Genomic DNA, 27,287 nt, shown 5'->3' with positions numbered 1-27,287 from the left:
TCTCTCTCGCTCTCTCTCTCTCTCTCTCTCTCTCTCTCTCTCTCTCTCTCTCTCTCTCGCTCGCTCTCGCTCTCTCTCTCTCTCTCGCTCTTTCTGTCTCGCTCTGTCTCGCTCTCTCTCTCTCTCTCGCTCTCTCTCTCTCTCTCGCTCTCTCTCTCTCTCGCTCTCGCTCTCGCTCTCGCTCTAGCGCTCTCTCTCTCTCTCTCTCTCTCGCTCTCTCTCTCTCTCTCTCTCTCTCTCTCTCTCTCTCTCTCTCTCTCTCTCTCTCGCTCTTTCTGTCTCTCTCTCTCTCTCTCTCTCTCTCTATCTCTCTCTCTCTCGCTCTCTCTCTCTCTCGCTCTTTCTGTCTCGCTCTGTCTCGCTCTCTCTCTCTCTCTCTCTCTCGCTCTCTCTCTCTCTCTCTCTCTCTCTCTCTCTCTCTCTCTCTCGCTCTTTCTGTCTCGCTCTTTCTGTCTCGCTCTCTCTCTCTAGCGTTTCCCTTGGTGTGAAGGGTTTACACATTCAAATTAGCTGGAAATGTGTGTGTATCTATCTGCTTGCTTATCAAAACAGTTCATATTTGCTGAAAGGAAAAATAGAGAATATAATTTGGCCTCTCTCCTAGTGCAACAGAATGTCACAGGTTTTAACTGGCATCCCTAGACGGTAATATTTAGTATGAAAATATGATATAAAATCAACGTTTTCCTATTTGATTCATGTGGCTCCGATAGCCTTTTGGTTTGGGTTTCAGAGTCACATGCTAAAATGGCTGCAGTTCTGATTTAATATCGAGGAGAATTGTCTCACTTCACGCTTATGGACAGCAACACAAAACAATCAAACATCAAGTTATCAATTCATTCTACATAAATGTGTGTGTTTCTGTGTGTGTGTGTGCCTATTCTTGCTTGCATATATATATGTGTTGTGTTTCTCTCTATCTGTGTGTCTCTGTTTCTGTGTGTGTGTGTGTGTGTGTGTGTGTGCGTTTCACTGCGTGTGGGCGTGCATGCATGTGTGTGCATTTCTGTGTGTGTATCAAAAGCTTGAGCTGAGATGAACTGCAGATGAACTGAGTGGAATCAGGATCATAAACACAGGCTGGCTGGTGTTATGGAACAGGCAGAATAACTGAGTGTTTGCTAAACACATTAGATCAGACCTCAGCTCTCTCTCTCTGCTCTGCTCAGGGTGATCTGCAGTGCAGCGATGCACCCGGGTGGCTCATGCTCTCCACAATGTGTGTGTGTGTGTGCGCGCGTCTATGTGTATGCGGACATGCGTTTCTCTGTAAGTGTCTGCATGTGTGTGTGTGTGTGTGTGTGTGTGTGTGTGTGTGTGTGTGCGTGTGTTGTGTGTGTTGTGTGTGTGCATGCGGTGTCTCTGTGTGTGATGGTATATCCACTATCCAGTCCCTGGCCTCCAGCAGCAGAACAGTCTACAGTCTCAACCTGGCTGTAATCACACTGCTGTCATCCCTCCTGCCCTGTGCCAAACCTGTCACTGAACCTCCATATTGTACGTGGAGGGAGCGGTCTCTAGAGGTCACTGGAGTTCCATGGGTGACAGACACAGCTGGGGCCGCCACAGCCAGCACACCACACACACACACTCTAACACGGCCACTTAGACAATAGAGAGGGATGAAGGGAGAGGGAAAAAGAGGAGAGAAAAAAAGAGTGAATGTGTTTCCACAAAACACTGTCAAGTGGTGGCCACTGGCCAGCCACGCAGATCACACTCCCCCACCCTCTGACCTTGTCACCAGATTCAGGGGAGAAGCTGCTTCTGAGATCAGTGGAATCTAAATGAACTAGTGCTGCTGGGGTTGAACGGTGGAGGTTTTTACACATCTAGAATGCCCCTGGCTCCAGCTCAGGTCTCAACGAGAGAAGGGTGCGGTTGGAAGGGAATTTCAGGACCAGTGGTGTGGGTTAATTAACCTCATATTAAGAGGTACATTGGAAAAGGGAGTCAGCTGGGTTTTTATTGTGACACTATCTTTTCCTCTGCGGCAGGCAGCTGAATTTCTCACTCTTACCATTTGCCAGTATCTATATTCACATTTCACAGCACTGTCATGGACTTTTTTGAGGTACAGGAATGATTAATGATAAGTGTCCAATATTTCTTTAGAATTATACAACCATTGACAGTTCACAAGGGGTCAATGAAAGATCTTTAAAATACAAAAGAAATCTCATCCATCCACCCATCCCTCAATTTTGTCATGTTTTTTCTAAACTCTGTTTTAATCTGGTACAGTAGTTTAAAAAAGGAGAACATGAATCATGCAGATCCTGCAGCCTACCAGAGCTTCTCCAGTTTCCCACTAATTCTATTACGATGGAGTTATTTTTAAAAGTCCCTTTTCTAAACATTTACTGTCAGGAGAACACTGGGAGCTGCTGTTCCTCATGCTTTGTTTGTGTTGTGGTTGTGGTTGCGTTGGGGTTGAACGCAGAACCCGCCTGCCACCAGTAAGCCAGTGGCGGATACACAGACCGCCATGCCAGGATTAAAATTAGTAACAAATTTAATATGTTCTGCGCTGGCATCTGAGGGGCCTCGGCAGAGTGCATAAATGTGCCGATAGATTGTCGTGGGGTCTCTTCGGAAGACCACAATGACTGAGGCAGAGTTTAGAAACTCAATTGAAAGACAGAGAAAAAGGGCAGTGAATTGCAGAGCAGATGTGGATAAGAGAGAAAGAGAGAGAGAAGGGGAGAGAAAAGCAAAGCAGTGGGACTATAGCTAACCCAGGACCACCAACACAACACAAGCTGTCTGAGCCTCAGAACACACAATATGTTCCTTCCTCACTGGGAAGAGAAGAAGTGAACACGTCCCCCTTTCATTGCTCCACGCTCGCTTTCCTATCCCCCTATCCTCCTTATCCTGACAGTATGACCACAACCTCACTACCCCAAACTATTAGCATGACCTAAATAACAGAACCATGCTCCTGTTAATTACATAATAGCTGGGACATATGATTTATGGCTTTCATTTTAAGGATCACTAACCACCATAACTCCTAATACAGGGGAAAATATGTGTTTTCAGTAACACGGCCCTCCCATAACGCCTTATTAAAGCATGGAAAATAACATATTGGTGCAATAAATCTACATTTCAAACTAGACAGCTTAAAACACAGAGCGAGATTACCGAAGGGCCAATTGTGAAAGTGAGAAATGAAACAGAGGGATTAGATGTTACTCTAGCTTTGGTATTAAGACAGTACGTTTGGTTTAATACTGTTTAAGTAATTTATTCTATGAATAGTGCTTTATTTTCAGATCTCTCTTCTTTTATTTTTGTTCTGTGTTCCATTGCCCAAATCATCGATCACATCACTTCTCTTCTCCCCACATCTGAAAAATATATCTAATAAATGTATGAGTTTTCTTGAGTGAGAACTGGATGAATGTATTGAATGTTTCATATGTTTGTAGGGAATGATTCTATGATGTTTGAATTTGGATTTTGTCAGTGGGAGATCTGTCACCCAAACCTTTTGAGGTGGTCAAACTCAAACATTTATCCTTCACCCTCAGCCCCTGTATGTTTTTATAGCCTAGCAAAGCGTAAATGTTTTCTCATGCGTGCTGCAGTTTTATTTATTTGGAAATACATATTCTAGCATGTTCTGACTGACAGAGAATACACTTTTAGAAAACACTGTCTCAAATTCTATCATAAGCAAATATGTTTGCCTTGATCAACTAAATCCATGCTATGCCCATATTTCTTCAAAACACTCCTCTGTGTGTTTGTACTGTGTGTCTTACCCTTTGCTAGTACTTCTGAGGGAGAGCGCAGGTAATTTGTGATGTAGTTCTCACGCTGACCAGTAGAGGGAGATCATTTATTTATTTCTGCCTTTTAACACAGAAAGGCAGCAGCATTTGCCTTGTGCCTTCTGATAGCCTAGTCCTTCCTTGATTATGAATAATTCCAAAGAAATGTGTCACTTAATATTCTTAGACAACCACATGAAGGAGCACAGTAGGTCTTTGAAGGCTCATTGATAATGGAGGAGATAAGCATGTGTTACTGTTCCTTCCAGGACCAGATTCCTCAGGAACAGGTCATGGGCGCTGATTAAAAGTGACTTTACGTCAGGCCGTAAATATTTGTCAGCCCACCTTTGAAAGGCAGGCGAGCCATGGCTTTTTCTTCTCTGCTCACTTACCACATGAAGGTGCAAATGGAAACGCTTAGAGGTTGGGAGCCGCATCAGTCATAGCTGGAATAAGACGGCCAATAAAAAAGGAGGCGTAATTATGATGCTCCGTCATTGGACACAGCCCCGGGGTCCTTTTGGGCCTCTTTAGCTGTGTGTGCTGAGAGAGAGAGCGAGAGAGAGAGAGAGAGAGAGAGAAAATCCCACCCGTGAATAATGGGACCTGTTTTTTATGAAGAGCTGAGGCTGTGTTTAAGAGCGAACTCTGACAATGTGTGGTCTGTCTGTATGTCACCTCCCTCCCTCCTCCTTCCCTCCTCCTCCTCCCCCTCTCCTGCCCCCTAGGCCCCAGCAGTGTGTGTGTGAGGAGCTAGCTGTTTACCTTGCTCCTTTAGAATGTGCAGCGTGTCGTGACTACCTCTCTTAGATGCCTCTCAGGGCTGGAGGAGTGGATGGTTCCAACACTGCGTCATGACTACAGGCGTGCTACCACGACAACGCCTGATTTTTTCTCTTCCACCGTGGTTGTTGTTGTTGTTGTGAGGTTGTTTAGTATTTCTTGCTCTGTGAGAGCCCTGGTTTCTGTGTGGTAGCTGCAAGCAGTGACATTTTCCAGTGCTGATGGCCTGATGATAATTTTAGAAGTCAAAGTCAAAGGAACCTATTTATTTAGCATAACAAGCTTGAAGATTACTACCACAGTTTCCTCCTTTCCAGCCAATACCAAACCAAATGTGCCAATAATTGTAGTATCTCTCAGCTATCTGATATCTAGAATAATCAAACGTAACAACAGTAGCATTTCTAGAATACACATGGTATCCCCCACCTGAGCAGAGCATATTTCCACTCCATTAGTTTAGTTTGGCATGCAGGAAGGGGAGGAGAATGAGGAGGTTGACTGACTGGGTCACAGCAGGGCTGTGTTACAGTATGTCTTCAACACGCTCCTCTCCTCCGTCTCGGCTTGGGGCCTGCCTCTCTGTGTGAAGCCCCTGCTCCAGGATTAGACACTGGGGTGCAAGTCAAATGATTGTTCCATCTAATAGAGAGAGATCTTCACCTGACTGACGTTTAAATCAGCAGCACACTTTATATATGCTACAGTGTCCTCAGAGATTATATGTTTCTAAAGGTGCAATAACATCAGAAACATAGGCCCTACAGTATCTTAACGATTACAGAGCTCATAAGATTTACAGAATAAAAGATTCCTTGGAAAGTGATAGTCAAACTGAGAATAACATATTTTGCCTGTTTAAACACATATTTGCCTATATATTTCTACCTTGAATATAACATGCGCACAAATGTATGATCGGTCGTAAGTCAGGTGAATAAAACCAACATTATGTCACTCCACCCCTAGCCTAATTCCCACTTCAATAAATCACTACTTGTATCCTGTTAATACCTTGTTTGTGCATGTATCCCTGTATAACCTTGATTGTATCATCTCATCTGTACATTGTTTTGTATCTGGTCCTGGCAGGCTTCACCATGGTGTACTATGTATGAGACAACGAGGGGTGCTTTCTCCTGGGTCGTAGGAGCACAGAGACATGGTAGTGGGATTTATACCTCTGAGATTGTGGTGAGAGCTGTGACATGATACACCCTGTGTGCTAGTCAAACGGAGACTCAACAGCAGGCCTTAAAGCCCAACAGATGACTGACATAAAGGGGAAGAAAACAGAAGTAGAGGGGAGATTAAATAAGAGATGGGGGGATTATTGAAAGGCATTAAAATGACACAGAAGATTATTCCGACGTTGGCAAGCAGCAGCCAGCCAGAGACAGTCTGCTCAAGGTCACGGACTGGCTGAGACTTGCAACCTCAGAAGACAAACAGAAAAGAACAACAAGACAACACGAAAGAAGACAAAAAGAAAAGAACAACAAGACAACACGAAAGAAGACAAAAAGAAAAGAACAACAAGACAACAGGAAGGAGATAAACAAAGAATAACAACAAGACAACAGGAAGGAGACAAACAGAAAAGAACAACAAGACAACAGGAAGGAGACAAATAGAAAAGAACAACAAGACAACAGGAAGGAGACAAACAGAAAAGAACAACAAGAAAACAGGAAGGAGAAAGAGACTCTGGTTATGTCCCAAATAGCAGCCTATTCCCTATATAGTGCACTCTATTCTCTATATAGGGCCTATAGGGCTGTGGTCAAAAGTAGTGCACTACATAGGGAATAGGGTGCCATTTGGGACTTATACTATGTTTGTTGTGAAGCAGGTACATTTACATTTTACATTTACATCATTTAGCAGACGCTCTTATCCAGAGCGACTTATATATATATATATATATTTTTTTTTTTCATACCCCCTGTGGGAATCGAACCCACAACCCTGGCGTTGCAAACGCCATGCTCTATCAACTGAGCTACATCCCTGCCGGCCATTCCCTCCCCTACCCTGGACGACGCTGGTCCAATTGCGCGCCGCCCCATGGGTCTCCCGGTCACGGCCGGCTACGACAGAGCCTGGATTCGAACCAGGATCTCTAGTGGCACAGCTAGTACAATGTGGCGATTCAGCCTCTCCAAATGAGAGCTTCTCTTGTTCTTGGTCTATCCCTCCATGGGGTTCTATTTTCCAATGTTCCCTTTGTGTTCTTCTCATATTTTGTGATTGGGACTTCTTGACCCTTCTTATTACCATATGTAGTCCATCACCAGTGCAGCCTTTCAACACATTACAGCCAATGTGGCATTTGAGAACCTTGCAGATGTGGCCATATGGAACCATCTAGAGTGTGAGGATGATCTAAGAAGGGGTTTAAAACAGACCCTTTGGGTGCTTTAGTTTAATACCTCTATAAAACAATGTTTCTCTTGTGCATAAAGACCCCAATCCCCAGTTTACATCTAGGCCAGTCTTTTTAGCCCAGCCGGGCCCTGCCATTGCGTCAGTATGCAACACAGGCATTCAGAGTTATGAAAGCACCGTTATTAGGCCTAGTTACAGGGTGACCCGCCATATAGTATCACTGTTCTCCCATTCACAATTACCCAGAAGCTGGCTAGCTGAACTAAGCTGAGAGATGAGAGATGAAAGGAGTGAACAGGACCTACTGTATTGTACCCAGCCACAGAGGAGGCCTATATTCCTATAGAGTTACACCATGTGTCAGGTCAGAGGACTCTTCAAACCCCTGTTCCCGGTCTCAGAGGGGAGGCCGAGCGGAAGGCCACCAGACCTGAGGACCCTGGGTAAGTTCCAAATGGCACCCTATTCCCTATGGGCCCTGGTTAAAAGTAGTGTACTATATAGGGAATAGAGTCCCATTTGGGACACAGAGCCTGTCCCTGGGAACCTACTGTATTGGCATAACCCTTTTGCCAAGTTCCATTTGGTTAAATTAGGATCAGAACAAGGACACTGAAGAAGGGGGCAGAAGGGTGTCCTAGTAGGCCAGTGCACCCAAAGGACAGCCCTGGGTCTGACGATGGTGGAATGGATCAGAGGACAGGATCAGAGCCTGGGTTGCCTGAGTTTAAGACTGGCATGGTGCATTGGGTAGTGAGTGGACGTGGGCCAGGAGAGGTGCAGGTCACCCAGGGGGCAAAGGAAGTAGCAGGGGTCGCGATGCAACGTCTATCCCTGAGCCGCACAAAGCCAGCTTTTCATCCCCGGCTCTGGCCACTCCACCGAGCCCATAATTATCTTTGACAAAACTCATTAGCAAAGACCTTGTAGCGACATCGGCGACCAGGAATTCCATGGAGGGAGGACATGCACAGAAACAATGTCCCACACACATTTCATGGCGCCCTTTGACAAAATGTAATGAAGTGTGTATATTGTCCCCCTCATCAACATTTGAACCCTGAGCCATCAGCACAAAGACTTTGTTTATGAGCCCACCGAGCCCAGCGTGGGACACATCAAATGGCACCTCCACTTTGGCTCTTTTGTCAGGCCCAGGAGCAAATTGTTGTTCTGGATGTTGTTGTTATTATGGGCTTTATTAGTATGAAATGGCCATTGCTGTCATGTCAGTTTGATTCATCTTCCATAGGGCGATTCCAAGCCAGGAAGGTCAACAAATATTTTTTGTGTCTCAGATTGTTCTGGCAATTCTCAAAGAAACTTCATATGCTTTTTAGATTTGTATCACAATCCATTTAGTAGACAATCATGATGAAAGTGGCCATTTTAGGCCCTTTTTATACCTATCCATGTGTCCTGTAAGACCCTATGATCCTTGAACTGTACATGATACAGACAACCTCTTGGTGTCATTATACTCCTTATAGTGTTATCTCACATATGGAGTAAATCTAGATTCTGAAATACAATTTTCACATTAATTTATTCAACATAAAATGTATTAATATTAATATCTTTTTGATTTAGCTTATATTTAGACATATTGTTTGGAACAATATACTCTTCAAACATGTCCAATTTCCAGAGTGGGCTCTCTGCTACTTTTGAAGATGTGATTCAATTTATACATATAAATTGACATTCTAGATCATTAACCGATCACATTCCTGCCAGTTCTTAATTATGGTGACACCATTTACCAGATTGCAGCAGCCACTACTCTTAATCCTTTGGTTGCCGTCTACCATAGCACCATTCGTTTTATCACTGGTGACAGTTTTAATACTCACCACTGCATCCTGTATCAAAAGGTTGGCTGGTCCTCATTAAAGTCCCGTAGATCAATTCATTAGTCCCTTTTTGTTTACAAAGCTCTACTACACAAGCTTCTAATTTACTTAACTTCATTGCTAACGTATAAAAGAATGAGCTACCAAACCCACTCGCAGTATTGGTTAACTCTTGAGGTCCTTCTGGTAATCCTCCTTTAGTTTTACTGCCACCCATTGTTGGAATAACCTACAAAATTCCTTGCATCTTGATTCCCTGGTGCCGCTAGGGCAGTTTAGGACTGTGGTGTTGAATGAATTCATTGAGGATTGCAGTTGTTTCGATTGATTGTAGTGGTTTCTCTGTGTTGGTGGTGCTCATAAAATGTATCATAACTTCAAAAGTAGCAGAGCACCCACTCTGTACATTTGATGTACATGTAGAGTATATATATTTTTAACAATATGTATAGAAATTAATTTAAAAAGGGTAGCCGGCATAATAGACTAGAGTGACAGGCATTGTTAGAGAGGTTTGCCCCTGTTGTAATCATTAGGTGGACAGAGTTGTGACAGGAAAATAAATGATAAAACTCAGGTAGAATATTTGCACGGCTTGCTTAGAACCTGCTGAATGAGATAACATATAAATACTGTGACCTTTCAGTCGAAATTGACTCTAATGCTATCCAGCAACGTAGTGAACCTGTGGATAGCACTCTGACTGCAGACAGAAATAGACTGTTACTTCAAAGGAAATAGAAAATGTGTATCCATGTAGATTATCCAAAGGACTTGTCCTTGAACCCCTATGAAAGAAGTGCTAAAACTAGCCTAACACATCCCCTCCTTTTCTCTCAGTCCCAAAAAAGATACTTTACCAGAACCTTCTCTGCCAAGAGGCTTGCATTCAGTAGGCCTATGTCAATGTAGTTTTTGATATTTATCTAAAATAGGATCGTAAGATGCATTCTTGAAAGTTGTAGTTGTAGGTCAATTGAGCCAAAGGGGAAACTTGATCCACCCTGGTTTCTAGGAAACCATACACAAAATTAATAATTTGAAAAAATATTTAGGAAGAGGTCATCATTTCATGGAGTCTGTGAAGGAAGAAACCACATGGAAAAAGTGGTAAGCAAGTTAGGTCCAAAAAACGGATTTTCACCAAGTCAAATTAATTTATTGTGTTAGAGGTTTCATGATGCTTGTATCTAAACCAAAGTAGATCATTTTACGATTGTACATCAGTTGGTGTCTCTGTAAGCTTCAATATGAGGTCCTAAACCTAGCATGAAAGTGCATCCTTGTAGCTCTGTGGGGCTAATATAGTCCAAATGTTTGTCTTGGGGTAAGTTGAGCCAATATCCATGGGGTAAGTTGAGCCAATTGTTGAGCCAATGGGAAGTTGTGCAAATGGAAGTGTTTTCTTCCCAGGCGTAGTAATGCAAGGCATTATTGCTGGGATATGAGGTAACAAAAGGGCCTAGCCTATGTTAAAAGTGTTTTTAAAAAGTACAACGTGTTTGTTAGGTGTTAAGCCTTTGTAAAAAGATGCTTAAAATGATTCAAAAACAAAAAAAGCAATTGTGATTGTGTTGAACTGTGTTTGGGAAATAAAGATAGACATGGTTTTAAAAAGGTAGTGGTAATATTTCAGAAATTATATATATACAGAAATGTGTAGGCGGCTTAACATACCCTGTCCCGTGGCTCAATTTACCCCATACCGGTGACGGTTGTGCCAAGAAGCCACTTTTTTTAACAACCTATGTTTTCAAAACTGTAATTTTTTACATGAATTCTGATTATTTCCAGACATACACAACATCCTGAAATATATGTAGATATATTTGTTAGAAATAATACTATATTCCCCTTGACAGAGTGATGCTGAATGTAAAAGATGGCTCAACTTACCCCACTCTCCCCTATAATCACATTTTAAAAAGCTATATTAAATCCAAATTCTATTGTCCTTTGCATTCTTACTTGTTCTTTTTCAGCGGCCAGCTAAGACTTGAAAAGACTGAAGGCAATGTCCAAAAGGCTGTTGGCCTAGAAAAGGCCTTCAGTAGGAGAAAGCTTGACAGCAGGAGGTTAGACTGACTGCACACTTGTGGATAAATCAAGTGTTCTATCTAATCTGGTCACCCAGTGAGTCGCAGCCTGCCCTGCGACTCTCTTGACACCTGCAGGATGTCTCCCACTAACAGCGTTTCCCAAACGTGGTCCTGGGGACCCAAAGGGGTGCATGTTTTGGTTTTTTGCCCTAGCACTACACAGCTGATTCAAATAATCAACTCCTCATCAAGCTTTGATTACTTGAATCAGCTGTGCAGTGCTAGGGCAAAAACCAAAACGTGCACCCCTTAGGGACCCCAGGACCGAGTTTGGGAAACGCTGATCTAATAAGAGATGCTTGCAGCTATAAGTGATGATTTCTCATATCTCAGAGCCGAAGATAAGACACTCATTTTGTCAAACCTATTTAATTATTCTTGTTTACTCTGAATCTTGTTTTTCATTTTTTCCCTTTATCATTAAAGATCAGGCTACCCAAAATCTGTTTTGGATTATGGAGGAGGCCTAGGCTACAACTACCCCCTCCGCAAATGAAAAAGTAATCGGAGGGTGGGAGGAACAAGTGTATTATGAGATTTATTAAGGCGATTTAGATGTGCATAGAGGCTACCTAAGGAACTTATTGTTTTTACATACAACATTGTTTACAAGGACAGATATTTCATTTGAATAAATATGTCTACTCAAAGATTAAAGATGTTCTGCAAGCATCCCTCTCATATTCGGCTAATACCCACATCCGAAATCAAATAATATTTTGCTTGAGCTATTTGGGGATTTTTGCATTGGCCTATAGCTTCACACGCATTGCTCCCCCCCAAAATAATATTTTTATGTATTTGTGAAAAACACACATTTTGTGTTCTTTTATTATATCAGAATCCAACCTGAAACATCAACAAGCCTAATTTAGGCTACAGTGAGGCCTATATTGTAACACAGGCACAAGTATACCCGTAATTATTTAGCTCCTCTAGTCGTTCTGGGTTAGCAGCGTGTAAACAGTGTGTAAAACAGACTAATTGATCTATTAGCTGCAGAAGAGAAGACAGACGCTGGATGAGTTGAGTCCATGCCATTATCCATGCTTTGCTTTCCCTCAGGTATACTGGCATCGTGGTAATCCCATTGCCCATGCATCATTACCTTCAATAATGTTTGGCAGCTTTTCTTTACACCCCCCGTTTTAATTAACTTGCCTCTAAATATTTTATACACAGCTATAGCCCACATCTTAATGTATAGGGATCCATCGGTGAGACGCGTGTCTATATGGTAAGTCATAGATTTATTATTGAACGAGACTAGGGAGATAATCTTGTCTTAATGTCCTCGCTCCTATAGCCTAATGGACACATCTTGTTTTGTTCTTAACGACTTGAGGTCTGTATGAATCTATAATGGAGAAAAATCACACATAATAGCCTAGTAGTCCTAGCAGGGAGCTGTCATCCATGACGCTCACAAAACATGACGCAATATCATCTTGGCAGCACAATGAATTTGCAAAACCCATTTTTTCATTAAACATTAATACCGGGCTCTTTAAATTTGTGTCCATGTTATTCGCCCATCATGCCCAGGCTTTTTTAATCATAACAGTATTCAGAATATGATTCCCCAAGATTATATTTAGAGAGATTTGACGAAACATATCTCGCCTGGCTGTATGGACAGATTGCATTGAGGTGGTGATCTGGATGGATAATCTGAAATCACGGTCGGTTGACCTTTAATAAAAGAAAACCACGTATCTGAACTGTCAGGAGATGTTCATCACGCCACCTTCATTCTATCTGGCCTCGTGGGCATATAGTCCCTTTAATTTATTTTGAAGGGAAGGTTGTCTATATGAAAAGAGATGGAAATAGATTAATTGTCCTGAATAGTGTGGCAAAGTAGGCCCATTTGACAAGGACACTTATTAGATTTTCTAAAAGTGTTTTTTAAGAATTGATCAAAATGTGTGTCTTCTGCTTATCTATAAGCTACACGTGATGTTTTATGTTATTTAAAATAATCCGTCATAATCGAAAAACAGAAAGAAACGCAACAACATTGTTATTACGTAGGCCTCCGTGTAGGTCTATTTTGTGTGTGTGGACAACACAATAGGTCTACCTGTATGTTTATAATTTGATTACTAAATGCAAAGTCCATTGTTAAGACCATACCAGCTTAATTCATAAGAGACTGAGAGCAGACGATTGGAATTAAAAATCTCTAAATATGATGTTATTCTTGTCATCATAATTCCTTATCACGATATTTCCTAGGGAATTAGGCCTACCCTATTTCAATTGAAGTCACACCATTGCATGTATTACTGAGGGCTCCCCCATCCCTATCTATAGGTCGGGCCTACAACGTTGACCACAGCTCCTTTCAATAGACCTAATACGAGACGTAATACTCTTATTACAAGCTCTAATCCTCCAAATCCGACCTGCAATAACGTTTATCTTTTGGTGGCTTAATTTGCATGCCTCTAAGCTGTGGGTCATTCGCAGCAGGTCACACCGTTATTTTGGTTTATGTGGTAGCATTTTCTTTTGGTCCTCTGAAAGTAAAGTCTGCACAATATCCATCTCAGACTAGGCACACATTTCTGCATTGCATTTGAGTGTTTTCCACAACATTTTGTTTGAACGTTTTTCGAGTTTTCTACTTTGGAATGAGAAATATGCCTATTACGCGATACTACATGCCATGCCCATAATCATGTAAAATATCAGCTACGAACTATCTTACATTTTTTTAAATAACTGAATTCAAAGTTAAAGTTGAAAGGAATGAGAAACCAGTGCTTTCGTGTCAGTAGTTTTAGCATAATGACCAATTGGTTCGTTTTACGCACAGGCCTAATACTCGTGCTAATACTCATGTGTTATATCAATCAGTTATGATTGAAATGGGTCAGGCAAAAACAGTCGAACCAAAGTCTAACCCACACAAACTATGTGAATGTTCCCTTATGGGTTTGATACTACAAATGACCTTTTAATTAACACAAGTAAGTTATTGCAGCGGCTCCCTACACAGGGGACAAAGCAGCATTCATCCCGTATTCCTGCCTCGTTGATTGTCTGAACAGTAACAAAGTGTTTGATGCCAGAACTGATTAGATAATTACAATGGAGAGATGATGTCCCCTTTCTTCCTGGCCTTGTAACGTTCATTCACGTTCTCTACTGAATTATGACCTTCCAACAATGTTCCAAGTCAAGAAGATACACTTTGATCTAGTGCAAAAGTCTCAAAGGTTTTAATTGGCCGATTGAACCAATGTTAATGTTCTGGAAATAATCTTGACACAAAAACGAGGAGTTCTTGAAAAAATTCATTCTTATAAAATATTTCATGAATGGCAAACACAGAATATGCTCACAATTATCTTTGAGATGAACACAACACAATCAACAATTTCTCCAGGTCGACACACACGCAATTGACTATTCCAATTCCAACTCGATAAATCCCACTCTTTTAGCGAACAGAAAGACCAACAACAAGCTAAGTATTTCTCCCTTAAATCAGAGAAAAATAGCACACAACCACAGTTGAAACAATACATACATGTAACACAAATATTTAAATGACACATACGAAATAAATTAACAGATGATGAATCAAATAATAAATACACAAATAAATAAATAACATTGCTACTCTACGATTGCCCATTGCATACATCATGAATTGACCGTCAGTTCCCACACCGTTGCATTTCAGAGTCTTGCATAAAGTCATCGTCAACACCATAAAAACAACGTTGTGCAAAATCATGGCAGCTTCCACAGTTTGGACAGGGCTCATATAGCTTTGACTGCGGAGCGCCGCAGTTCCAAGGTGTAAGGTAGGTAGAATGTCCGATGCTCGTCGTCATCCCAAGTCTTTATAGTGCATAGCCTAATACCGGCTAAATAAAAGTCCCACTGTGTAATGACTGCGTGTCCATCAACCTAAGGGGAAGAGAGAGGAAAAACAAAAACATATTATTTACTGATATCCATTACAATGTCAATCCTCGGCTATCAAAGTAAAGGAAAATACCTTCTAATATAACATCATTAGTCAACTTTATAAGTATTTCCTTAACTATAGACTGACATATGGCGTTCAGATAATCCAATAACATATTCACTTTATAGACAAGATCACATATGTAATACCATCAACCTGTGTTAGTATAGAAAAGTTTCAGTACAACTGGTGTAATCCAAATGATTGGATTAGCAGATGATGGTTAGATGCTTTGTTGAATGATATACAAGTTGAATGTGTGTGTGTGTGTGTGTGTGTGTGTGTGTGTGTGTGTGTGTGTGTGTGTGTGTGTGAAGGCTCACCTTCCTCACCTCTTCATCACAGGTCTGAAGGCAGTGACCTTGTCATCTTGCAGGGTCACACACATGTCACTGAGTTCCGAGGGCTCTGTCTCTGCCTTCCCACTCGAGAACCCTAGACAACAACATAAACCACACACTAAGAAACTTGCTGCAGCCAGGGAATATTGGATTGTATAGCAATTTTTTGGTAAATAAATGTTTTGACAGTAGTGAAAGAAATGTGCATTTCTGAAACTCATTTCAATGTTGTATAACTTTTCACTGGTAATTTCACAACTGTTTTCGCAAGCACTGTCAAAATGTAACACAAAGTGTCACAACACGTACATACCTTCGATAGTGGAGTACTGACATGAGTCTGAAAGCGCAGGGTAGGAGGAACAGTGCAGTTGGAGGGCCTTGTGGTTGTAGCTGCCCGCACTATAGACCTTAGAGTGCAACAAGGGGCCCTCCTGGAAAGGGTTCTCAGCGTTGGATATGTTAGTAGGATCTTGGAGGCCCCTGAGGGGCCCACACTGTCCGGTACCATTCACTGGTAGCCTGGTCCCCTGTAGCTGGCAGTCTCCCAGCATGCTCCCTGTCCGGAGCTCTGAGGCCCCGTGGTGAGCAGAGCTCAGGATGACCCCCGTGGCCGCTGTACGCGCCAGAGACCAGATCCTCGGCTTGTCCCGGTCCGACACCTCGAAGTGTGACAGGGACACAGTGTGAGGGCCCGTGGGGATGGTGGTGGTGGAGGGGGGCTTAGACGTCACCAGTGGATCAAGGAAGTCCGATGGCAGGGCGGGTAGAGAGGGCAGGGCGGGTAGGCTCTTGATACCACATGGGAAGGAGTGATGGAAGCTGTTGGGCAGGGAAAGGGAGAGCTCCAAGCTGCAGTCTCTTTTTGGAGGGCCTCCAGGGCCAACACCACCACCGGACATGGCCCTGTGGAGGTCCTGCTGCTCCTCAGGGCCCCTGGGGGCCATCTTCTCACAGTCAGTGTCCAGCTTGTCACAGTCCTCGTCCTCCATGTCCTCCAGGTCACTCAGATGAAGGTCTTTCTCATCTTTACACTCACTGGAATCTGAATGTTGAAATATACAGGAATATTAGTGGTGACATTAGAAGTAGAAGCAGTATCATATTCACTGGAATCTGAATGATGAAATATACAGGAATATTAGTGGTGATATTAGGAGTAGAAGCAGTATCATATACAGTGGAATCTGAATTGTCCAATACACACAACATGATATGTGGAATAGTAGTGATATTCAGGAGCAGAAGCTGTCATTTTTATCAAATCAAATGTTTTAGTAGCCACATCTTTGCTGTTATTGTAGGTGATGTGGATACGTTTAAGAGGAAGCGAGCTACTGTAAATCGTTGTGCAAAACTCTAAGATGTTTGTTTTTTATATGCTATGCTAGACAGAAGAGGGAAGAGGATGTGTACCTTTGGTGACACAGTCCTGGTCACTTTTATCCAGGTCGTCCTTCCTGTCGTCCCCGGCCTTATTCTTTGGTGACCAGGTCATCTTATTCTCCTTCTTTAGCCTCCTCCTGGCGTTGGCGAACCAGGTGGACACTTGGGTGAGGGTCATTTTGGTGATGATGGCCAGCATGATCTTCTCCCCCTTGGTGGGGTAGGGGTTTTTCCTGTGCTCGTACAGCCATGTCTTCAGGGTACTGGTGGTCTCACGTGTGGCGTTCTTCCTCCTGGCTGACCCGTTGAAGTCCATAGTCCCATACCTGGTAGTAATAGCAGACAACACATTAGCCATTAGCAACATTAGCATATAAGCTCATAAACTATTCACCCAGACCCATGGCACTCCTGGAGTGTTGTCTGAAATATAGGCTATACAGCTGTGTTTTATCTAGCAGTATAGAGCTGCATGGATTGTGACCTTTTGCTCTGGAGGTGTGATATTCCTTGAATGCAGTGGAGATTACTTTAATGTAAGTTATTACTCGTGCATAGCATGGCGCTATATAGCTTTATTACACTAAAAAGGAATAGCTGAACTGATGCACTACAGATAAGGAATGTGTGGGGTACCATACCTGTCATATTGGTACTGGCCCAGTGAGTGGTCATAAGGAAAGTAGGTGGCAGGTTGAGTTATGCCAGAATGCAGAGTGCCTGTGCCATCCTTAATTTCGTACTGTGGATTCTGAAATAAGGAAAAAAATTAATGAAGCACTTAGGTAAATGTATTCCTTGTTCAATAAGTTAACACATTCACATGAAATATTCTACTGATTTGTTTTATTTGACATGTTTCTAAATATTGCAAACAAAGTTGATGTAAATGGTATGCTACTTTACTCCCTTCCAAATTCAAACGTAAGAGGCTACTTGTAGCCTAAATATGAGTCTATTCGGTCCATCCATCAGGCAGGCAGGCTACTCAAAGTCATTTCAATAAGGAAATACTTGCTGAAGTTCAGAAGCATGGAGAGTAATTTTGATCAACATCTATCTTGATCGATCGCATCCCAGCCACCCCCATTCACTGTCAGATTAAACGGGATGTACCAGAGATGAGTAGATAGCAGCGGAGGGCTCGGCGCTGTAGGGGAAGTAGCTGGCATAGTTCTGGCTGGCGGCGGCCGCGGCTGCGTAGGGTGAGCTATACATCCCTAGTGCCGCGTTGAGCTCCGTCCGTGTGCTGGCCAGGAGCCGGTTCTCGTAGGAAGGGCAGCAGAAGGTAGCAGGAGTCTGGGTACCGCTTGTCCCGTCAGAGACCGACCTGGAAATCGAATCGCAGCAAGTCGTACTGGGGTTTGCCGACACGAAAAACTGCATGAAGAGAATTGTGGAGGATAGACATGTCATTCGTGTTTAGCGCATGAGCTCTATTATCTTCATATCTAGAATATATTTTGATATGGTTTTGAGATACAGGACAATTCAGGTAAGATGGAGACTAGATATAAACGCGTGCTGTGTGTCTGCCTAATTTTATTAACAGTTTTAAGATCGCATTTTACATAATATCCAGGTGAAATTATAGGGTACCGTTTTGGAAATAATGTGTTTCAGTTAATTTTGGGTTTTAATTTGATAGAAAATGAATTCTCAAAGTATCCATACAGTGGATGACTAAGCTATTGTAGGCTACTGAAATTTGATGAAAACTTTTAGAGGAAAATAACTTATTTCTAGTTGAATCAAAGTTCTGAGAACTTTTATCGCATACATTTGTCCAGTTGTCACCAAACAAATATATTTAAACGATAAATCAGTACGCCTACTTCAAGTTTTCTAAATAATAGTAATTGTCAATACCAAATTCAGAGATCTTAATTGAAATAGAAAGTTGGGAAGGTTCACTGTTAACTTCAAAGCGCAATTAGGCTACGCGAATGGAGGTATATCTTAATAATAAACACGTATTTTGTCTTATCAAAACAACACGTGAGTACATTCATAATTAAATTAAATTGGACCTGTGTTTATGTCTATCGATATTTTGATTAAACAAAAGCGTCACCTGAAAATAGCTGTCAATATTTTGAAAGCAACTATTCAGTGCTGCATCTAGATTACAGTGAACACTTCAAATAAAAAATAATGCTAGCTTGTTTACATATTTGTCACATTGAAATTGAGAGAGAAAAAAGCATGTTGATATTGTCTTACCTGTGAAGTTGCATTGTAAGGATATCCAAATTGAGAAAAAGACATAGCTGCTTCTTTTGTTAACATCAGGAATATTCTTCACCCTTGATCGATTGTAACCAATTCTACTTCAAATCCACCTTCTTACACACATTTCCACGTACGGCCTCTCGCTCAATAATAGATGATTGCACTTAGGAGGGAGAGTTGAGGCTGGTACCAACGGTTGCAGATAGTTTTATATATGAATAATCCCCCGAAGGAAATGATAAGAAAATGAAATTAAGCGTCATTAAGTACAAACATTGTTGTTGTATTAGCTGAAGAAGGCTTAAAGGATAACGTAAGACTTGCAAGATATGGACTCTGCTTGTGCTGTTATTTGTGCCTCTATACTTCTTTAGCATTCACCCATGCAAGGGTATCAGTGTGACGTCATTGTAATCCCGGAACGACAGGACAGCAAGGATAGAATAATGTCTTTGCCAATCACATCTAACATCGCGTTTTCTTAAGGTGTTCTGTGCACTCCCCGTGTCCCCTCGGCTCTGTGCAATAGTCTTCTTCACTTGCTTCACTGATAAGAGTATAAAGGAAAGGGGTTGTTTTGGTACAGTTATGGAACTGACAGATAGATCATGGCTCTTGATGCGTATCATGTCCAAATATAAAATAATACAAATTGAAATGACCACCAAGCATATTTTGTTATTATTATGCGTAGAATAATACATATTCAGTTGTGTTTTCTTTCATTTGGGATATCTGATTCTTTTGTATTTCTTATCAACATCTTCATCATAAAATAATAATTTCATGTGCTCACTTGAAAAATAATACATATTTCTCCAAACCCAAAATCTTCATCGGGATACACTATACCTCACTCACTCATTCTGTCTTTCTTACATTGGGATTTTGGGATTATGAATATTTAAAAGTGAAAAAAGTGAACACCAATGGATGGTCGTGGATTTAACGCGTTTTTACGACCTATGTGCGCCTCTTTCTGTCAGGTCAGAGGTCTAAGACCGAATTAATGACGATGATGTTCCCATCTTTCTCTATTAGAGAGAGAGGAGAGGAGAGAGGGGGGGAGGAGAGGAATGAGGCAGGAGGAGAGGATCGGTCCCAGTAGGAGCGGATGGAAAGGCTTTGGCAGGTCAATAGACGAGTGATTGATGCGTGCCTGGAGACCTACGTGACCATTACGCGTAATGCGTAATTGCATCAATTAACAAATGGATACATGCCCTTGTTTAACCAGCAAGTTACACAGTTTCTGAGTCTGAAATGGCACCATATGCCCTATATAGTGCACTACTTTTGACCAGGGCCAATAGGACTCTGGTCAAAAGTAGTGCACTATATAGGGAACAGGGTGCCATTTGGGACGTAAACACAGTGAAACTATGCCTTTGAGGTGAAACCGGAAGAGCTGTGTGGATAAAAACGACGTGATAATTAAATATCAGTGGAAAGGGGGCGACGAGATTGCATTTTAATTGAATGATGCTCAGTTGAAAGTTGTGGAAGAAATAAAGCTCCCTCGCTGAGAATAAAATGATAAATAATTGTAAGGTTTATTAGAATAAGGAAGTTCATGAATTTCTCTCTCGTTCTCAAACGCGCAATTCGCAATGAAATGTAATTATCACAAGCATTTATGCACGAGCGTAACACACACACACACACATTGAATAGCTAAATATATCATTATTTCTTGATTTAAGTTAAAACTATTTCCTATTGGCAATAACAAGAATGACGACTCCCGCTATCACCAACCGAATGTGATCTGCTTAATTCCCTTCTATCTAGGATGTGATCGTTGTTGTCATGGTTGATGTTAGGAGGATATTTCAATGCCTCTCCACTCAAATGTAATTGCGCGTTGAGTCCCTGGAGATGCGTCTGCGATTACGGGCTTTCTCTTCGAGTGGCGCCAGAGAGCCGCGAGTAAAGATGGATGTTGGTCCCTCCAGAGATTCTCCAAGGAGATAAAGTAGGTTGGCAGTGGACACAGTGGTCGAATTGCCCGTGGAGACCCTTCAGATGGTACACAGGTAGTGGGAATGGCCAATTGTATTTGGCTGCATGTTGACCCACTATATGAGTATTCAGTCTTGACAATATTATGTACAGTAGATGAGATGGATAAAGATGTTCTCCTTGATAAGAGAAGGACCAGGAAATAACTGTTCCATTAGGCCTACTATTTCTATTGGGTTTACTAGGCCTACTATTGTTAATAGTAATAGACAATTACTAATATAATTGTAATAAAAATCACATTTGTGTTTCATACTCAATTTAGTGTGCTATAGCTGAATTATTATCTTTAAGAAGTAAAATCTTGTAGAGATGTCAGTTTATTATTCCTCCTCAGTTACAGAGGAATAGGTGTACATGAGGGGGGCGGAACATGTGATTGCTTTGCTGTGGTCTGTGTTTTTCACAAGGGCATGCATGATGGCTCAAGTGCATTTGGACAGCCTCATACATAATGTATTAGGAGCAGTCACTGTGGATCTCACTGCATCAGGCCCAAATCAACACTAATTGTAATGGCAAACCTAACTGGCCTGTTTGCAACTGCTCTTTAAAATATTGTTCATTTAGACATGTTTTGAACTGAGTATCTATTAACCTATTTCCTTTACAAATTCCAATAGGAATTTTGTAGCTTTGTCAGGGGATTGTAAACAGCTTGAATCTCACATCTGACTGTTTTGTTCACATTGCTTGTCAGGTGAGCGTGTGTTGTGTTCCACTCTTTGCCTATTTTACCTGTGATGACATGTTCGATTTTGCAGGACATGAGCATTAGCTCAGGTGTTGACACAGCAACAACATTATTTTGATGCAGAGACATCAGTATACCATGTCCTGTCTGATTTCAGCCTCCAGTCTGGAGAAGCACCTTGTAATTTAATCAGAGTTCAAATGAGCTGTTGACACAAACCTATCCACTCCATTTCCCCTCTGTAGGAATGTTTTTGTCCCTGATTTCATCTCATAGGGATGTACAGTAGAATGGTCACTGCATTAACACCTTCAGAATATTTAGAGTACAGACTACATGAATCTCCCTCATCCATGGTAGATGTCTACGGTGGCCCTTAAGAGACAAAGTAGATATCCAAGGATGTACTGTAGGCTATGCAGAAGATGCTCTGGTTACTTCAGCCTGGTCCCTGTGGTAAGCACTAACCAGACTGTTTGAGTTCCAGTTCCTCTTCACATCAGGATCAGACAGAACACTAAGAAAAAGGTTAAGTCAACACAGGGGGCTATACGCCATGCCTCCAAGCCTCCAAGCCGTCTCTTCCCACTTAATACATTTCTTATGCTGATTTAATGAAGCTCACAAATCTTTGCTGGGTTTTCATAAGATATTTCAGGTTTTTTATGAAATGGTAATAAGGCCAGACAGATGGAGAGAGGGAGAACCTGGGGAAGGGATGAGAGCACAAATGTAGAGGTGAGCAATCTCATTAAGGGGGATTGATATATCCCCATGAATCCACACCCCACTCACTAGTGATCCTATCCTGAATTATTACACACACATCTCATCCGGGGTGTGTTATTACTGCTGCTAAATGATCCAAAATGGAAAGAAAAGTCATAAATATTCTAATGAGAAGTGCTCAGGTGATCAGGGATGTGGCCATACACACCAGTGCCCAGTTAAATCTAAAACAAATATCTTGAGGGCCTAGTGAACAAATTGACCTGAACACAGTGGGAATCATTACATCTTTATCAACTCAGGGAGGTGGGGAGAAAAACATATTTGTGTAATTATTTCAATAAAGCAATATAGAAGATATACCTAGGTATAGAAGAGACACACACAGTTGTTGTCTGTGTGATTGTAAGAATAGCCCCAGTTAGCGCTGCCCAGACGCTACAGACACTCCCTCTGTCCCTCTACAAAACACCATATAACCTCTGCAAGAACATTATTTTGGATGGGGATCAATGTCTTTGCAGTCACTAGTATAGCAGTAATATAAGCTGCACATCCCAATGACCCATGTCACTACTCTGGTGCTCCTGGGACTGTGTGTGTGTGTGTGTGTGTGTGTGTGAGAGAGAGTGTTTAGGCTGCCTGGGCCTGGCAGAGGCCTCTGGAGGCTGTGCTGTAAAGCTATCATCAGTGGTGGTGTCAGGGATTTGTAGCTTGTCACTGAGAGAGCTCCCTGGCAGTGACTCTGGGAAATAACTGCTTATGGAGAGCCTTGCTCAGTGCAGTGTGTGTGTGTGTGTACTTTGTCTTTGAGGTATCTGGCTGTGCCTACGTAAGGTTGTTGTTGTGTGTGTGTGTGTTGACTGGGTGTTGGTATACGTCATATAACATCTTTACTTCTTAGGGCCTCTGGTTGTGTGTGTGTTTGTTTTCAGATGGTGTATACAGTCCATGTATATATTGGGTGTGCCAGTGCTTCTGTGTTGCAATTGTGTGTGTATCTCCGTAAATGTTTGGGCATGCCGCATATGTTCAATGTATTTTGGTCCACACATCGTGTGCAGTGCATGTCCTTATTGGCCAAGTGTAGCTGCATCTCTGTTGCTGTTCATGTGGTTGTGTCTGTGTGGTCCAGAGGAGGCTGGTGGAAGGAGCTACAGGACGACGGGCTCATTGTGTTTGCTGGAATGGAATCAATGGAACGGAGTCAAACATGTGGTTTCCATATGTTTGAGCTGTTTGATAACGTTCAATTTATTCCATTCCAGTCATTACAATGAGCCCGTCCTCCTATAGCGCCTCCCACCAGCCTCCTCTGGTGTGGTCTCTCCTAAGATGGCTGCTGGCTCCGGAATGAACTTTCCCCTGCGTCAGAGGGCCAGCTGCAGCCAGGCAGGAGAAGTGCATCATGGTCCAGCTCTCTGGCCCACAGAGGAAGGCAGGGAGACGCTTCTCATTACAGTCACTCCTATTACCCTCCACACTACAGCCACGGCTGTCAACACTATAGGAGGCATGGTACACATTAAAGTTGTTGCTATTTTTTACTTTTTGAATATCAATATTTCAGAGAATCTACAGAACGTGATAAATTACAGGAGTATATTGATGGAATCAGTTACTGTATCTACATTTAGGTACAACAGACATATAACATTGTCACTTTCCTCCTCAAAGACATTAATTCTATCCTATCCTTCTTTGAAGGTGAAGCTCATGGGGTGAGCTATTTCCCTCTGTCCTCTGTCCAGTACTTCCATCAGGAGTATGATGAGTTTAGATGAGTGGAGGTAGTTCAGTGCAGTCTGGCCAGGGCTGGGTCTCGTTGGTCTGTCTGTGCCTACTGAACTAAACTACCCATCCCTCTGCAGCTGCCTCTGCTCCACTGAGAGAGAGAGAGGGGCCCCATCTGGTCCTGGTTGTGGGTGGTTAAGTGAAAAGTGGTGCCAATATAAATAGCTGTGCATGATGTTTGTTTGCATAAATAGTTTTGAAAGGCTTCACCAGGAGTTTTGGGGCAGATTACCAAGGAAAAGCGGCGAGCCGCCTGAGGGGAAATAATCCTCGCTTGAGCTGACAGTTAGATTTGAGAGTCTTCTTTTTTAAGAAATATTGTTTTGGGTTTCTTCATTCGTCTGGTTCCAGGAAGAGATGGACCGTGAACTCTTCAGAAGAGGCTGTGTGGGTTTAGAATGTGGGATGTGACAATAGACACTGGCCGACTCACTCTCTTCTCATGCAGTGAGGCAGTGTTTGCTTCAATAACATCATTTATGTACTTTAACACATGCTAGAAACTTCCAAAACATTTTCTTCCTAAAAGAGAGTTCAGGTCCTGTCTTTCCCTTTGATTTTGGTTTAGAGGTTAAAGACACACCAAAGGAAGGAAAACACAGAGTTATGTAGTGATGTGAATTAGGCTGGTGTTACACAGGAGAAACATGTAGGCAGAGATTGATCTTCCATTATCACACGCACATTTCTGTTTTGATTTTCCGCTGTGGTTTTGAAAAAAGTACAAGACACCAAATTGGTAGTCAGCATCACTGACTGCTTTCATGTGCAGGTAAGTGTGCCGGCTCAGGACTAACTGCTACCAGACCAACATGGTCCTGTGTAGGCCCTATGTAGACACCCAAGCTCCACCCCCAGCATCAGCCATATACCCCATCCCCAGCCCCCTACCCCAGCTCTGTTCTCAGCCTCAGCCCCAGGCCTGAACACCAGCCCCAGCCAAATAACTCAGCCATGTCCTCAGCCCCAGCCCTGTCCTCACCTCCAGCCCTATACTTAGCCCCAGCCCTATACTCAGCCCCAGCCCTATACTCAGCCCCAGCCCTATACTCAGCCCCAGCCCTATACCCCAGCCCCAGCCCTATACTCAGCCCCAGCCCTATACCCCAGCCCCAACACTATACTCAGCCCCTATACTCAGCCCCAGCACTATACCCCAGCCCCAGACTTATACCCCAGCCCTGTCCTCAGCCCCAGCCCTGTCCTCACCCCCAGCCCTACACTCAGCCCCAGCCCCAGCACTATACCCCAGACCCAGACCTATACCCCAGCCCTGTCCTCAGCCCCAGCCCTATACCCCAGCCCTGTCCTCAGCCCCAGTGCTATACCCCAGCCCTATACCCCAGCCCTGTCCTCAGCCCCAGTGCTATACCCCAGCCCTATACCCCAGCCATCCCCCTGCAGGATGAAACAGCATTTCCACCAATGACAGTTGAATCGGCCAGGCCTCTGGTCCTGGTTTGCTGCACACAGGCACAGGAGGTTCCTCCATGGTTGACTTCAAACTCAATCCAGATGGTGCTAAAAATATTCCCTCCTCTGCTCCTCCACACATTTGTTCCTCTTCTTCTCCTGTTGTCTCCCCCCACGTCATGTCAACCCACAGAACTTAATGATGCTTTATTTCCATGTTTTTTGACTAAGGCCTGACTCCCTGCTCTTGTCCCTCCCTATAAGCTAATGGGTCTGGTCTTCAGGATCTTTACCCACTTGTGTCTGACATGACCACCACTCCCCTCCAAGACAACCTGATCTGCTGCCTATAGTAGTCTGTGATTTATATCATGGCTGACATCTGGGATGAGCTAATCACATGTGCTCTACTCAACTGGCATGATTGGGAAACGAAGCCTGAATTTCTGAGGATTTTATGTCTAGCAGTACAGTTTTATTGTTACTTAAAGAGTCACTCTAAACCTCATGCTTTAAAATGTTCAGACACAAGTGAGAACTTCTTGCCATAAAATGACACCAGTTTGCATATCACTCCACATGCCCAATGTGTCTAGCTGGAGGTTCGCAGGGAGAATAGGCCAATTCTGTCTAATTCTGAACAGAATACTGGCATGGTTCTATGCTAATGAAATCCAGCAGGAATGTCATTCCTTTGTCTCAGAACAATGTTATGCATTTTCCCTTCCCCAGTCTCTGCTACAGTTCAGTCAGATTGCCACTCGGACATGGTTATTTCATTTCAGTTACATTTTCCCATTCAAATCACATGCGCTATCTACAATAAGGCCTGACCAAAGTTATTTCCCTCCCTCCCCCGTTTGCTAAATCTGGATCTGCCTAAAAATGGAGGGCTCTTTTAAATCCATCCAACTTAGAAGCAGATGTTACATAGCTGCCAACATCAAAAGGTCTTGCTAAATGTAAGAAAGGTGAAATCATATACCTTTGATGCCGGGGTTGCTGGTTATTGTAAAGTAGTTTCTGAACATCGGTTTCTAGCCTGAACCCTGACCTTGGCCTCACAGCAAATACATCATCAGATTTCAAAACCAGCTTCAGCTTTTGGTTGTTAGTGCTAATTTCTGATTTGCAGATTGTCAAGCTTACTTTGGAGAGACCATGGGTTGGATCGGATCTCAAGGCCCCCCTGCTCTATTTGCTATGGCCGTATCCAATTAAGAGGGGGTCTCCTTGAAATGCAATACCGCTGCTTTTAACACAGTATTCTGTTCAATATGTTTTCCTCTTCTGATGTTAAGAGATCTAGTTTGTAGACATTTCTGTCCATTTATCTCAAGGATAGGAGGATATTAGTGGACAACTCTTGGGTGGAGAGAGATAGACAAGGAGGGAGAGATAGAGAGAAGGAGGGAGAGAGGGAGAGAGAGAAGCAGAGAAGCAGAGAGTGAGGAGAGAGAGAGAGCGAAGGAGAGACGGAGGGAGAGGTAGGGAAAGAGAGGAAAAGATGAATGGAGAGAGGGAGAGAGGCGCAAGGGGGAGTACCTAGCATTCCTCTGAAATATATGGTGAATGAAGTTCCTTCAACATGTTTACCTAGCTCATGGGAAAACAAGCAGACACAGTCTGAGTCAGTGGATGTTGTAGAACACCTCTTTGGTACCCCGCTTAAATTCCAAGTGTCAAACACACCACTGTCACCCAGAGGTGTTGAGAGTAAACAGATAGAGTTACCTTGGGGCTACTTGGTAGGGGGAACACGACACACACCCATGATGTA

At 42.7% G+C, this 27,287-nt stretch overlaps 1 protein-coding gene across 1 annotated transcript; it reads right to left on the bottom strand.

Annotated features, from left to right (window-relative positions):
- Positions 1 to 14,792: 14,792 nt before the first annotated feature.
- Positions 14,793 to 18,912, bottom strand: LOC311111242 (Iroquois homeobox protein 6a-like; the record flags this gene model as incomplete). Its single annotated transcript, XM_084153955.1, has 7 exons — positions 14,793 to 14,835; positions 15,229 to 15,331; positions 15,551 to 16,282; positions 16,654 to 16,949; positions 17,265 to 17,374; positions 17,740 to 18,003; positions 18,847 to 18,912. 7 exons carry the CDS (start codon positions 18,910 to 18,912, stop codon positions 14,793 to 14,795), a joined length of 1,614 nt encoding a protein of 537 aa, XP_084010081.1.
- Positions 18,913 to 27,287: the final 8,375 nt, after the last annotated feature.

This window comes from Coregonus lavaretus (genome assembly GCF_964263955.1).
Source record: "Coregonus lavaretus genome assembly, chromosome: 37".
Lineage (NCBI taxonomy): Eukaryota > Metazoa > Chordata > Actinopteri > Salmoniformes > Salmonidae > Coregonus > Coregonus lavaretus.
This window is presented reverse-complemented; position numbering and strand designations above follow the sequence as displayed.